Source organism: Pteronotus mesoamericanus, unplaced genomic scaffold, assembly GCF_021234165.1.
Source record: "Pteronotus mesoamericanus isolate MK-2021 breed Mesoamerican mustached bat unplaced genomic scaffold, CSHL_Meso_final contig_2, whole genome shotgun sequence".
In the NCBI taxonomy this organism is placed as follows: Eukaryota; Metazoa; Chordata; class Mammalia; order Chiroptera; family Mormoopidae; genus Pteronotus; species Pteronotus mesoamericanus.
The window spans coordinates 24159966-24175092 of record NW_026555084.1 but is presented as its reverse complement, the minus strand read 5'-3'; the positions used below and the strand labels follow the sequence as shown (position 1 = coordinate 24175092).

Here is a 15127-nt window from a genome sequence, read left to right as displayed (position 1 = left end):
GTTGGGGCCTAAGATTCTTTACTTTTTTTTTTTTTTTTTTTAAGATTCTTTACTATTAAAAAGCTCCCAGCTGATGCTTTGAGTACTATACTTTGAGTAGCAAAACATTATGCTTTCTCTTTACTTCTCTGTATATTTGAAATTTTCCATAACAAAAAATGTTTAAAATAACCTTGGAAGCTCTTTAAAATACAGGCCCCCTCAAATGGTGATTCAATAGATCTAGAATGGGGCCCAGGAATTATAAAGATCCCCAGATCCTACCTATGCAAATAGATTGCAGACTATACTTTGAGAAACAAATCAGACATGCAACCTTTATCTTTGAGAAACAGTAAGTCAGAAATACAACTTTTAGCTGATGTCAGGATCTTGGTGGTTGTAGTGGCTGAAAGGTGCAGTGTAATCAGCTGGGTATTGACCCAATACCCTTTTCATCTGTTGTATCTGCTTCCCCAGAAAGGAGCTGTGCGAAGAATCTTTGCCCTCTAGGATAGAGATGGTGAGTGTGGGAGTCAGCACAGAGCCCTGCCGTGCCAGGTGAGTTTGAAAATCAGACTGGGGATCAAGGGAGTGTGGGATGAGTTGGTTTCTTCTTTCATAACTGTATTCACACTTCATATGACCACTATATACTTCCCCACAGGTGGAAGGTAGAGACAGATGAAATTGTCCTACAGCGGCGGCAAAAGCAGATAGATTATGGCAAGCGCACACCTGGTTACCAGTGCTTTTTGCAGCAGGTCCCCAAGTGAGTGCAGTTGTGGGTAGTCACAACAAGAGTGTCAGTCACGTGGCTTTGGTTCGATGTCAGGTGATAAAAATGTTAGAATCTGAGTGGTCTCACAAACTTGCAGCATTACAAAATCAAATGCTCCTGCAACCTGGCCTCGAGGTTAAGTTTCCAAGATTTTTTTCAAATGGAACAAGTCATACTTGGCCCATAAGCCTTTTTTTAAAGCGTATCTAAAAAAAAAAACCCACAAAAACAAAAAACCCTTTATCCATGTTTGCTAATGAAGCTTTTTGCTTTCCAACCTGATGCCTCCAGCTGACTTGGCTAACTGCAATATATTTGCCTAACTATATGTAAGTCTACATGCATACATAGAAACTAAATGTATGAAAAGGTAGAATGTATTCGAAAGGGGTGCCAAATACTGTCTTTTATATGTATTTTGACTTCTGAGGGAATTGGAATATCTAATTTACCCTTCTCAGAAGAAAATATTGGGGAGTTAGGAAGTTGGATGTTTAATCTCATTTGAAGATTTATTTTTTGTATGGGACTGAGGGCATTCATCGTACCTTATTCTTAGAGAATCCCTAATGAACCTCCTGATTCACTGTGATAAGCAGTGAGCTGTGCCCTTTCACTTTGACCTCAGTCTGACTCATATTTGTTGTTGCCAGGGCACAACGACAGCCAGGACTTCATCCTCAAACACCAGACAAAAACAGAAGGTATAGCCGCCGTTCCTGGGATGCCCAGGTCAGGCAGTGGAGAAGAGCCCTACATTCCTGGGACCCCCCGAGCCAGCCTCTGCAGTGCAGGGGGGATGAGGGGTATGTGCACTATTCTTGGTTCCTGTCTTAAGTGGTGGACTGAGCCCTACCTCTCTCTCTCCCTTTTTTGCAGAGTTTTAACCTTTACTGGCTGAATAGGGAGAGTCTGAATGAGGTGCATGTTCCTCTAACTCTGCTGCCTTCCTAGGCAGGGAATGGAGAGTCTCTTAGAACCAATGGATTCCACCCCTTTGGGTGACCTCCTGAATGACTGGCTCCAGCCCCTGGAAGCCTCAGAGAATCTGGATGGAGACCAGAAGAGAGGCCAGGTAGTAACCTCTGCTAAAACTCCTCCCACCACTGGTTCTACTTTCTAACTGATCACAGTTACTTATCTGTCCCAGAACTGAGTGGGATACAAAATACTTAGGGAAAACAGATATCTTTCAGGGGAATTGTTGCTAAGTGCAGGGTCAGACAGAGATGGGGTTTGGTACATGAGGTCACAATTAAGATGGGGTTCAAGGTAGTAGTCCAAGAACAGAAGAAGAAAAATAGAGCAGCAGGAAAAAATAGCATGATGTGAGTAAAAAACCAAAACAAAACAAAAAACTTGGGAACTAAAAGTGGCATAAGGATATTTAATTACAGTTTGTAATGGGGGGAGTTGAACTGCACTGGGGGCTATTTTATACTTGATGAAAGAGGCATAATCTTCTTTTGAAGTGAAGCCTGAAACCTGACTTGCAGGGTTTATTTTTTAACTCTCAGTTTCTTTCAGTGTTTTGCGAATGAGCCAGTGCTAACTTAACCTCTTATACTTTATCATCTAACTTTAATAAGCATGGTTAATAATAAAAAGGAGGATCATCTAGTGGTGAAGACCTAGGGCTTTAGAACCTCAGACTGCTTTTTTAATACTACTTTTGTCTACCATATGGGAAATCACTTAATCTCTCCAGCCATTTCCTCTGTCAATTAAGAAGATTTTGTAAGCAAAAAGAAGAATACATATTAAAGTATGTAGCATGGTGCCTGGCACATAGTAAGTGTTCCATAATAGCAAATATTGGAAACCACGTCTCCTGTAACTTCATGATCCTTGCCAGTTCTTTTGCCAGGGGGAAATGTTCAGGGCAAGGAAATGTGAAGTACAACTTTCCTTCACCCCATTTTCTTGATAAGTACCTAACTTCCCCTCTTCTTTTCCAGTTTGCAGACTTGGCTCCTCACTCGTCGCTTCCCTGGCTCTGTGAAGATCATACACACTGGTTCTACTTTCTAACTGATCACAGTTACTTATCTGTCCCACACTTGAGTGGGGTACAAAATATTTAGGGAAAACATATCTTTCAGGAGACTTGTTGCTAACTGTAGTAGTGAGGATTTACTTGCATGACTGCTACTTTCCAGTCGATTAAAAAATAAATCTAAAATTCTGCCCTACAAAGAGATCACAACACGAAGGCATTGTTTGTTTAAAACCTCTCCTTTTCCATGTTTTGCCTGTCTCTCTAAACCTCCTTTGGTAAATGAGGCTCAAATTTACATAAGAACCAGAAACCATCTAGCTGTTCCCCAATGAATGTCTATGTCCACATTCAGTCTCTTCAAAAAGGACTTAAACTTTGTCTGAAGTGGGAGGTGGTGGCAGTGGTGGCGATTTAATAAAAGGTGATTTATTCTACCTGAAGAGGAAATATAGCACCATCAACATCTTTTCCCCATCAGCCTGTTTCCTCCCTCCGGGTCTTAAGGAAAGTAGTCCAGCTGTAACGACCCGTACTCCCCGCCCCCCCCCCGCCAGCTGCTGAACCGCCTATGATGTCATAATCACAATCCCATTACCTCATCCTGTTGGGGGGGCGGTGCGTAGAGGGAGGAGAAGGAGTGAACAGCCCTGGGCCCTCCTCAGCTTTACAAAGTGTTTTGGGTTAGGGCTAATTACAAAACCAAATGGGAACAGCACCCCAACTGTTATAAGTACTGGATTTATAAAGGTTTGAGCCGATCCGGTCGCTGGAAGAAGGGCTCCTGGGACTCAGAGCAGGCCCTAATCGGCGCTGGGACTACACTTCCCAGAAGCCTCCACGCCGTGGACAGGTCCTCTGCTGGGGGAAGGGGGATTCCGTCACAGAGGAGGCGGCAGAAGGTGGGACAGGAGAGCAGGTGAGAGGGACCTTGGCTAATACTGTTACACGGCCCGAACCTATTAGAGGGCTGTGCTTGGGCCAATACAGAAATGGAGGGCAGAGGCGATGGCTTTGTTTACCTTCGTCGGACATGGCCTCCCCCGCGGGTTTCGCGATGTGCCTCTAACTGGGCCCGTCCACCGTCTGCTATATTTTGGAGGGGGTGACACAATAGTGAGGAAACCGCCCTTATCCTTAAATCAAAGAACCGGGCTCCTTCCCGACAGTGCTATCTAAGAAGGAGTTTGAGAGAGAAACAACGCGAATTTAGAACCTTCGCGGACAGTTCAGGGGGGCTCTGTGAACCAGAGAGATTCCCTTACTCTCCTGAGAGGCCCGTTGGTTCGCGCCGGCGCCTTTTAAGGGCACCGTGGGGCGAGCCGAACGCTCAGAGCTGCTCCGGCCGCGGCCCTGGGAGCTGAAGGAGCCGCGGTAGGTGGCGGAAGGCAGGTGGCTCTCAGGCCTCGGGGTGGGCACCTCAGCCTCTGCTCCCTCTTTCCCTCTTTCCCTCACCCCAGCCCGGCCGCCCGCGCGGCAGGGCCTCGCTGTCCGCCTCCGCGGGGAGAGCACGGGACCCGGTGGGGGAGGGGGTGGCTGAGTGCTAAGTCCCATACCCTCTCCATCCCCTGCGTCCCGAGTTCGCTTCCGCGGCCAGATGATGGAAGCTAATTGGGAAAAGGGGAGCGACGAGCCCCCTGAGCAAGCCCTGGCGCCCCCCCACCGGGGGCCAGCGGACGCCCCATGCCCCACCCCGCGGGGACAGACAGGGCAACCGAGGGAGAGGTTGAAGACTGGAGGGGGCCTAGCCTTTTGCTTCTTCATCGGAGTGGGGGGAGGGGTTCTCCCCACTGTCACCCCTATCCCCACCAGAGCCATATGGGGAACGAACAGTCAGGTCCCCACTTACCTGTTCATGCACCTCCCTGCATCCCTCATGTTTTCCTTAAGTCTCCCCCAGAGATGTGGGGCTGGGACCTGGGGGAAGGTCCCCAGGGGATAGGTGACTCTCCTTCCCCTTAGCCTGACTTGATCCTACGTTCTCCAGGTTTCAGCATAACCTTAGCACGAATGTCTGGGGTTACTGCCATCCAATAGGAAATGGGTTGAGGGTCCAACCTTTATTTTAGGGGGCCGATGGTGAAGGGAAAGCCTGGACTGAGAGTTGGGCCTGGCGGGGTTGTGGGGAGGGCCTTAGCGGCCTGCTGCTCTATGCAAGGCTGAGCCCCGTGCCAGTTAAGCTGAGAAGTTTTAACTTGTTTAGTGAACGTTCAGGGCTCTCTGCCTCCCAAATACACAAAATGGAAGGGGAAGGAAGGCGGCAAGAGAGGGCTTCTTACACTTTTTTCTTTGCCTGCCTGAGAAAGAGGAGGCCCCTCGCAGAGCTGGTTTGCCTTCTTTTGTGTCCTGGTTTGATTCCTTATGGCTTCCGTTCTGTTCCCCCTCTCAGCCTGGCCTGTGTTAGGAAACTCAGGCTGAGAGTATCAGTTGCGTGGTGGTAGTTGCATTGTTCCAATTACCGCCGTGTGTGGCCACATCCCAACAATTAAAATGCAGAAAAACACGAAATCACTCTCTTCACTTGATCCCAGAGAGGGCTGGGAGTTTGCTGTTTGGCCAAATGCCTCATGAAAAGCTTGAAAGAGTTTTGCTTCACTCTTTGCTCCTCATGACTGGTCAGCCTGAAGCCTGGGACTCTGGGGTAAAAGCCTGCATTTAGGTTCCCTCTCTGGTTGATCTTTGAGAATAGAGTTAAGAAACCAAGAGCAGAAGTGATATAAGCTTTAGCTTCTCCCACAAGAACAGGAGAAGCGGCTGAAGGGAGCTCTTAGGAAGCCGGGACTTTGTTCAGGGTTGTAATAATTTTGCATGAAAATGATAGTTAACTATAATGATGATTGACTTCTCCCACACCATTCTTCCAAAAAACGCTTTAAGTATATCCACGTGTATTTTCTCTGCTCTTCCGTGTGGCCTGCCTCCCTCTGAGATAGGAATGGGGTAGAGGTGATTCCCTTTTTTGTAAATGTAGAAAGTGATCTTGCCCCCAAGGTCACAGAAGAGCTCTTTTGGGCTTCTCTTGGTATTCAGGTGATGGAAGTTGATACCTAACCAAATAGATAAACCCTGTTGCCTTCATCTTAATGATATCATCACTTGTGGCATTCAAAGGCTTCGTAGAGTGACAGAGTGGTGAGAAACAGCCTGTGTGGACTCCTGGTTTCTATAGGCCAGATGGGATGGTTTTTACATTTTGGTATTGTGTGTTATGTTGTGTGTGACGGATTAAGATTATTCAGCCTGTTTTACCTGGGTAAACTGAGAGAAAGCTTAAGTGATTTGCCAAAACTGCCACAGCAAATTGGGTCAGGATTTAGGTTTTTTGATAGTTTGTTCTCTCTACTAGCAAATGCTACCTATACCCTCTGGTGAGTTGTCTGCCTGCTGGTCATTTCTGGGAATAGAATAGTAAGAAGACACTAGGTTAACCTCTGCTCATCTCTTAAGTAAGGCCCCTCAGGCAATTATGTGGACTTAACACCGGTTCTCTGATAGAATTAGTGTATTTCTACCAAAATTGACCTGAGAAAGAGTCTTGATTAATTGTGTTCATGGTCTTTGAGTCAGATCAGGCTAAAAACTCAGTTGAGTAAAGTCACAGAGTTGTTTTCAACATCTAGAGTTGAAATGTAATTGGAACTACACTGGTACCATTTCCTTATCCTCTTCCCATTTTTTAAGAGAATATATGTAGTCTCTTTTGGAAAACTGTAACCTATCAGCTGTTGAGTCTAGGGAAGAACTTAAAACCTTGTTTACTCTTGTCTGAAGCAGAAAATCATTGCTACGACCACTGCTCCTCCCTGTTCCCTATTATTTCTGTAGTTTAGGAAAAGGATACCTCTCTTTGCTCCTGACTAGAAGATAAAGAAAATATTGGGCTGATGAGAATGGGAGTAACCATTTGGTCCTCCCTGTCTCTCACTTGAGCTGTTTTCTTAAGTGGTGCTAGTAGTCTGGATAGACAGCAGAGCATGAACCAGGTTAGGAGTGGCAAATAGGTTTTAATTTGCTTGCCAACTGCAGTTCATTTTACCAGATATGTGGTCTGTCAAGCTTCGAATGTGTTTGAGGCTATGTGTAGGGTTAGCAGGAAGGAGCTGTGATCTCTACTGATGTCTGCCAGAGGCCTGGCATAAGGATGCTGTGGTATGTGTGCCATGCATTTTCCATCTCTGGACCAGGTACATCTCTAATATCACTTGGGGCTGGTCCCTCTGTAATTGGCAGACTCAGCAGGCATGACTGGAGAGGGAAGTCCCAATGGTGCTAGAATGGTGCTGCAGTGGCAGAAGACGGCTCACGAGTGAGGTGTGGAAGAACAACAGGGAAGACATCCATCATTTGCTCCAAAGTGTGCAAGTCAGATCCTGGGGAGAATCATGATAACCCTGATCACTGAGCAGCTACAGAAGCAGACTCTGGATGAGCTGAAATGCACACGCTTCAGCATCAGTCTGGTAAAAGACCAGTCTTCCTGCTTCTCCACGACCCCCTCCCCCTTTTTTCAGAGGCTGTTTGTTGCTACTACTTCACCCTTGTCCTGTGCTATATGAGTCATGGTACTTGTACTGGAAGAGTCCACTAAAAGCTCAAGAAACCCAGCCCAAAAGGAAAGGGGCAGGGATTTTTCCACTGATAGAGAAGGGACACCAAAACTTGGGTGGAGAAGGGTTTGAGATATTGGAAGATGTGCATTATTTTACTCACTAACTTCGGGAAGACAAGAAGAAGAGAACACTTAGGAGTCCCTAACATCCCAGTAGCCCAGGAATTGCAGGGTTGAACTGAACAGGGATTCTTGGAGGTCTGTGGCCTGAACCTGAATCATGACGGATATTCTCTCTTTTAGCCTTTGCCTGATCATGCAGACATCTCCACCTGTGGGAACCCTTTCCAGCTTGTGCCTGGTAAGGTATTGTGTTTGCATATATGTTTGTATGCCCTTACTTCTATCCACATATTTCTTTCATTGGTTTCCAGTGGCTAGGACTAGGTATTCTACCTCCACAACTTTCTTGCCAGGGTCACCTTTTGAGATGGGCACTGTCTGTGTTTTAGGTATCATTATGTAGTGTTGAACATTTCCTTGTTTTATATAGCTCTACATTATTGCACTGTAGGGACGTACCATAGTTTAAACGGTCTCCTATTAATGCATATGAGGTTATTTACAAACAAAACCATAGTGAATAGCCTTGTATGTGTCATTTTGCACCTGTGAAAATGTATCTGAGGTATAAATTTCTAGATTATGAATTATTCAATAAAGGGCCTGTGATCATGGGGACATTTGGGTAGAAGCGTCACTATTGTACAACCACAACTCTGACCCATGCTGCTAGGCTGCTATGCAACCCATTTTCTTTTCTGGGATACCTGGCAAGGGAAGTCAGTTGTCAAAAGCATCTTCATTCAACTTTTTCCTTTGATTTATTAAATACTTGCTGAGAGCCAGGGATCGTGCAATACATATAGAACAGTACACATGGTCCCTGCCCTCATAGAGGTCAGTAGGGGCAAGAACTGTGGACCAAAAAAGTGACATGTAGATTTCCTCCATCATCAAGTATGATTTCATATACTTATCAGTTCCAAATATATAGCCCCTGCAGAATTGCAGTCGTCTAGCCAGAGGAACTTGGAGGAGGCCCTTTGTCCCTTAGTGAGCTGCCTCCTAAAAGTCAGAGTTTTGGTTAGAATGCAGTGAGAATTATTCCTTTTAGTCCACCTCCCCTCCACTCCTCAGTCTCCCAACATGTTTGGATTTCAGAGCAGGCCTAAGGAAAGGGAATCACCGTACCTAAGCAGGGTTCCACCATCAGAGGCCTTTTGCAACCTGTTTGCCCTCCCCAGGAATAAAAGTGATCTCTTCCGTGTTTGGTTACCTTAATACTTGACAACCTGAACTCCTGTCTTGGTGCTTTTGATACCTAGGAAAGGGGAAAGGCTAAGGATAGGAGAGCATAGGCCTTCTTTTCACAACCTGGGGCTGTGGGGGTGGGGAGCAAAGTAGGTCTGGGTTGAGTGAAGTGCGGGATGAACAAGGCCCACTGTGTACACATGTTTATTTCTATTGTTTTTACCTTTGAGAGGGAGTGGCAAGGCACTATAGGAGAGTTTATTTTCAATTTAACATGGTTTCTCATAATGGAGGCAGAATAGCATAGTGGTTAAAAAACAGAGCCTTAGAATCAGACAGACCTGGGTTTGAATCCTGCTTTGGTCATTTGATTGTTGCATGACTTTGGGCAAGTTACTGCACTTCCGCCATCTGTGAAAGGGGCATAATAATAGTACCTACTTCATGAGGTTTTTGGGAAACCTCACATAAAGTGCTCAGTTACATTGCGGAGCACATAGTAAGCTCTTGAAAGTATATTAACTATCATTAATATGATTTTTCCTATGAATACCTTCCAGAAGGTGCTTCCTGGAGGGGCCTGCCCCGCTGTTCCTGTGCTGAGTTCCAGGACAGCCTCAACCTCAGCTACCACCCCTCAGGCTTGAGCCTGCACCTCAGACCACCAAGCCGGGGAAGTTCCCCACCAGAGCAACCCCTCTCCCAAGTCCTAAGCCCTGAGCCCCCTGACCCAGAGAAGCTTCCTGTGCCCCCCGCCCCTCCATCCAAGAGGCACTGCCGCTCACTCTCAGTGCCCGTGGACCTGTCTCGCTGGCAGCCGGTGTGGCGGCCTGCCCCCTCCAAGCTGTGGACTCCCATCAAGCATCGGGGCAGTGGTGGAGGGGGTGGGCCGCAGGTGCCTCACCAGAGCCCCCCGAAGCGGGTCTCCAGCCTCAGGTTCCTCCAAGCTCCCAGTGCCTCTTCTCAGTGTGCCCCAGCCCACAGACCCTGCAGTCCCCCTTTCTTCAGCCTGGCCCTGGCCCAAGATTCCTCTCGACCCTGCGCTGCCTCCCCCCAGAGTGGCTCCTGGGAGAGTGATGCTGAATCCCTGTCACCTTGCCCACCCCAGCGCCGCTTTTCCCTGTCACCCAGCCTGGGCCCACAGGCAAGCCGCTTCTTGCCCTCTGCCCGGAGCTCCCCCGCATCCTCCCCAGAGCTGCCCTGGCGACCTAGAGGCCTCCGAAACCTTCCCCGAAGCCGCTCACAGCCTTGTGATCTGGATGCCCGAAAAGCTGGAGTCAAGCGGCGACACGAGGAAGATCCCCGGCGGCTGCGGCCTTCCTTGGACTTTGACAAGATGAATCAGGTGGGACCAGCTGGACTAAGGAAGCTTGGATGGGAGCAGAGGGACTCTATTTCACTTTCGAGCTGCCCTAGTTCCATGCTTTCCTGCCAGGGCCACCCCTGGAGCTCCTTTCCATCTGAGCTTTCACTAGTGTGATCTATCACCCCAGTTTACCCAGGACTGTCTTGTTTTAACGCTGAATCCTGAAGTCCCATGTCCTGTGAAACTTCTCAGCCCTGGAGGTTTCAGAGAAACTGGGGTGAAACCCTTGTTAAACCTTTCCAAGAAATCCCAGATTGTCTTGCTAGAGGCACTTTCCCTCCTCTCTGAGAATGCGTAAGCCATTAAGTGCCATTATCACTGCCCTGCCCCCCTCGTGCTCAAGGCTGGTTTTGCCACTTGCCGTACACTGCTTTAAGTGCGTCTGGGAGAGTTTAAAACAGGCTGCTGCAACATTCATCTGTTCAGCAAATGTTTTTGACTTCCCAGTGCGAGTGCAGTTGTCTTATGCATTTGCCCACTTATTCATATTCTTTCTTCTAGACCACTGGGTCAAAACCTCTTTGAGAATTTATACACTTATTCACAGTCACCCATCTAACCAGTCAGCAAACATTTATTGGATACCTGCATGTACCAGACTCTGACTAGGCCCTGGCAGTACAAGTAATAAAATAGGCAGATGATATTCCTGCCCATGTGAAACTTATAAATGAGCTTCTAATCTTGAATCTGATAGAAAGTATGGACTCTTCCCTCAAACAAATGTACGTGTGCGCTGAATTTTCCAAATTTTATCATGGAGTTCATAAACCTCACCCTAAAGCATGGGACTCCTGACTTTAAGAGTAACTAAGAACACTTTGAAATACAGCTTGAGCCAGGGTACTCTGGGATGTTAGTATCTTCCTTTGCCTTAATTTTGTTGTTTGTTTGACAGAAACCATACTCAGGAGGTGTCTGTCTCCAAGAAACAGCCCGGGAAGGCAGCAGCATCTCTCCACCGTGGTTCATGGCCTGTAGTCCCCCACCCCTCTCCGCTTCCTGCAGCCCCATTGGGGGTTCCTCGCAGGTGCTGAGTGAAAGCGAAGAAGAGGAGGAAGGGTCCGTGCGGTGGGGGCGGCAGGCACTGAGCAAGAGGACACTGTGCCAGCAGGACTTTGGGGACCTGGACTTGAATCTGATTGAGGAGAACTAAAACTGAGAGGCTACTTCCTGGGGCCACACAGACTGACTCTCTTATGGCTACTAACAAGTGTCGAGGCCCCAAGTCTGGGGACCCAGCCTGGGAATGGGGGTGAGTTGAGGGCTCCGACTCAGGGCAGCCGGAAATCTTCTCACTCCAGGAAGCTCGACCATGCCGAGAGACTGGCCGGGACAAGATATACAGAGCTGGTGGCGGGAGGGACAGCCCCAGAGCAGACCCTTCCCATGGCGGCCCTGAGTGTGAGTATCCCTGCCACCGAGAAAGCAGTGGGCAGGGAAGGAAGGGGTCTGCTGACCCCAGCTCGGGGAATTTCACTAGCCCCTTTGCTTCAAAGGGCACTTGTGTCTTAGAATTTGGCCAGGGTGGGGGGGTTCACTCAGCCTCCTAGGAGAAATTGTGTGTGAGAGAGAGAGAGAGAGAGAGCGCGAGAGTGAGCGCGTGTGCGTGTGTGTGCATGTGTGTGCATGCATGGGAGTATACTTGAGGAAAGGTGTGTTTGCGTAGCCTTAGGGAAGGAAGGCAGTTGCTCCTTAACAGTAGAGCATCATGATAACCCCAGGATCTTGAGTTTTCACAGGACAGTGGGCTTGTTCAAGGAGTTAGAAGGAGGGCACCAAGTTTTTCTTCTTTCTAAGTAGCTCTGGAACCAGGCTTATAATCCATAAGCACTACTGGCTCTGCAAAGGATTCTGTTTGGGGGTACTGCAGGGTCTTTTAAGTGCTGTGACCTCAGCCAGTGGTCTTTTCCTCAGGCCCACTCCCCTCCCCTAGATAGATTTAGTATTGGGGCTGGAGAGGGCTCTTCACGTTGATTCTGAGCTGGCCTTCTTTTCTTATCAGATTGCCTAGGCTGTATACAACCTGCCTCTCACTCTAAGTAGATGCAAGCACATGTGTGTAACTGAGGCAGGGTTGAAGGGCTTCATCTCTTTCTTTCCCTCTACTGTTGGGACCTTTTTCCCCTCACCCTCTGACCTTCGATGCATTTGGACTGCTGACCATTTAAAAGCAGCCTGTAATTGCTTCTTTTGTAAAGCAAGCAACCTCCCTCTACTTTAGCTGTTTGACTATTTGGATTTTCACATATTGGGCTTACCCAGAGTGGAGCGCACCTCTATAGGGCTGTGGTTGACACTGGGTAGACATTTGCATCTGTGTTGTGTGTGTGGTGTGGCTGACCAGTAGGTGAGTATTCCTGCGTGTGTGAGTTAAGCCACTCCCAGGCTGGTGCTCTCCTCCTGTGCCCGGTGACTGCCCAGTGGCAGCTGCAGCTGCCCTTCACTCCCACCTGCTGCCAAAGTCCCTGTGCTAATGGGATTACAAATACAAAAAGTGGAAAAAAATTTTTTCGTAAACTTTGTTTTATATTAAAAAAAAATCCATAAGTCTGTGTGTGTGTTAAACATGAGGTCCTGCCTCTGTGGCTGTGTTTGAAAAAATAAAGTTTTATTAGAATAATCCATTTTCCCAAGCAACCTTGTGTTCTACAGTGTCTTCTTCCTTTCTCCACAAAGAAAGGCAAGGAGAAAGCAGGGAGAGGGCCACCTAACTCTTCTAGCCCCTTCCTCCATGGCATGGATGGTCCTTTGCCCTTGGAGGGCAGTATCTGGTCCCTAGGCCCTTTGGGGCCACAGCAGTCATATGCTTGTGGCCCAGGCTTGGGTTAAGGCCTTGGATATTTCCAGCAGTCTGATCAGGTCTCTGTTTCCCTGGTACACCAGTCTCCTCTGCTGTTTTTTCTTCTTGTTGTTGTTTAAAGGTTTTATTTGTTTGTTTTAAGTTTTGTTTATTTTTAGAGGGAATGGAAAGGGAGGGAGAGAAACATCAATAGGTTGCCTCTCACACTGCCAGCTGGGGACCTGGCCCGCAACCCCGCCATGTGCCTTGACTGGGAATTGAACCAGCAACCTTTCGGTTTGCATGGACGACACCCTTCCCACTGAGCCACATCAGTCAGGGCTCTGCTGTTGCTCTCACTTCCAACACACTGAAGTGAAGTATTAATATATTCTAGCTCCCTGAGAATGCTTGATGGTGTAGGCAGGGACTTGTCTAGACTGGTTTGTAGGCTTTGGAAAGTGGGAAAGGCAGGATGGGAGATTTGATCAGGAATCTTTAAAAAAAATTTTTTAATTTATTGACTTTTAAAGAGAGAAACATCGATTTGTTTTTCCACCCATTTATGCATTACTGGTTGATTCTCATTTGTTCTCTGACCAGGGATCAGACCCAAAACCTTAGTGTATTGGGATGACGCTCTAACCAACTGAGCTGCCCAGCCAGGACAGGAATCTTTCAAAAAAGTTTTCACATATTGGATAGATGGAGATTTAGTCATCAGAATTCAGATTCCAAAGACCTAGGCAATTTCTGCATCCTAAAAATAATGCTTTTGTAAAATTATCCTACCAGCAATGCTTCAGTTTGGAATATTCACTTCCTGAAAGAAGCTGTGTGGCTCACTTTCTTTAGACCTTTCTATTACACCCTTTCTTCTCCCTACGTTAGCATTCTTCTAATGTGTGTGGGTGAACTGTAGTTGCTTAGAGATCCAGGCAGGAGCCTCTGTCCCTAAGGCATAGCCTTTCTTTACCAGTTTGGTGCTGACTTGCCAGGCAGCAAGAAGAGTCAAGTTGCTTAGCCTTCGTCCCAGTTTCCAGCTCCAAACTGGTGGCACTCATCATTGAATACCAATGAAGTGTGCAAGTGGACAGGATTGGCCTGACTACCTGGAGCAAGAAACTTGCGTGTGTGTATGTGTTCCTGGTGCAGGGAGGGAAGGAGGGATGCATGGGGTAGTGGGGACCACCTGGTTCCACACCCGGGAAAGGGGGGAAGGTCGAGGGAGGTAAGGGGGAGGATGGGAATGTTGGGGTGGGGGCTGAGGTGGGAGGGGGAAGAGGGCCTGGGTGGACAGAAACCTTTAAGGGGATGAAAATATGCTCTAAAAGAAGTGGGAGTTGTCACCTGCTCTGGAAACAAAGGGAGGGGCTTAGGGGAGTGGGGCAATGGGCATGTAGTTAAAGAAGCTCACCATTATAGTTTTTTCCTTCAAAACTACTGTGTTATTTCATCTGCTGTTTCAGCAGGGGTAAAATTTGAACATATAACTCTTCCCCAACCATTTTCCTTTCTGTTCGATTTTGTTGGTTTTTCTACTGTTTGTTTACTCTAAGGCCAAATGTGATTTCCTTTACCATTCCTAAAGTCCTGCTAATGCAGGAAAGAATATAAACTGCCTGAGGGCAAGAGTTTTTGTTTGTTTTTTAATTTAGTGTTGCATTCCAGCACTCTGAGAAGTTACTGGCACATGAAAAGTGCCTGACATGTTTTTTGAATGAATTTTCCACCTTTGCCTTCCCATCACTGAGCTTAGGCACATTTTTATTTCTGATTCAGTGAGAAGCCAGCTTTGAACACTGGGGTAGTTATTAGAGCTCCACATGGGAGAAAGTTCCAGTGGAGAATGTTGATAGAAAAGCTGCAAGGCAGCTAGATCCTATATGGAGTCACCTTGTCCCCCTCCTACTAACTACAACTTGCGGGCCATGTGCTTTAAGAGGTGTCTCAACACAGGAAAATATTCTTAGGCCTTAGGTTGGCTATGGGAAATGGAAGTTCCAAAGAAGTGTTTCCTTGGCGCTCCACAGGGTTAGTTTTAGACTCACTCTCCTAAGTATTTTATACTTTAGCTAAAGCCAATAGTTGGTGCCTACTCTCTACCCCCTACCCCTAATCTTTGCTACAAGCCAAGTAGGTGAAGGGTAAAGATGAGGTTATGGACACATTACTGGGCAGGCACATTAGTCATGGAGAACCAGTTACTGCTCTTTCCTGTCTGTAGGACAAATCTGTAAAAGAAACAGCTGCTTTTAGAGTAACAATCATGGATTATTACTAGACCCTTTATCTTCCTGGTTTGTATACTCAGTCTCTCCATCCTTAAGACCATGGAAACTGTGCTACTCTCTGACATT

At 47.2% G+C, this 15127-nt stretch overlaps 2 protein-coding genes across 4 annotated transcripts; both read left to right on the top strand.

Annotated features, from left to right (window-relative positions):
* Nucleotides 1-442: 442 nt before the first annotated feature.
* On the top strand, nucleotides 443-2844 carry LOC129066315 (oocyte-specific histone RNA stem-loop-binding protein 2-like; the record flags this gene model as incomplete). The annotated part of the gene is made up of 5 exons (XM_054567853.1): nucleotides 443-540; nucleotides 647-751; nucleotides 1414-1566; nucleotides 1715-1835; nucleotides 2719-2844. Coding segments are annotated over 5 exons (603 nt in total), but the record flags the coding sequence as incomplete, so codon positions are not given.
* A 799-nt stretch (nucleotides 2845-3643) lies between these two features.
* FAM53C (family with sequence similarity 53 member C) lies at nucleotides 3644-12589 on the top strand. Of its 3 annotated transcripts, none has more exons than XM_054568392.1 (5): nucleotides 3644-3675; nucleotides 6987-7216; nucleotides 7609-7666; nucleotides 9180-9964; nucleotides 10884-12589. In XM_054568392.1, exons 2-5 carry the CDS (start codon nucleotides 7139-7141, stop codon nucleotides 11139-11141), a joined length of 1179 nt encoding a protein of 392 aa, XP_054424367.1. In that variant the 5' UTR covers nucleotides 3644-3675; nucleotides 6987-7138; the 3' UTR covers nucleotides 11142-12589. The 3 variants fall into 3 exon arrangements, with proteins under 3 accessions (XP_054424367.1, XP_054424366.1, XP_054424368.1); XM_054568391.1 differs by lacking the exon at nucleotides 3644-3675 and adding an exon at nucleotides 4085-4130; XM_054568393.1 differs by lacking the exon at nucleotides 3644-3675 and having other exon boundaries at nucleotides 6939-7216; nucleotides 9183-9964.
* Nucleotides 12590-15127: the final 2538 nt, after the last annotated feature.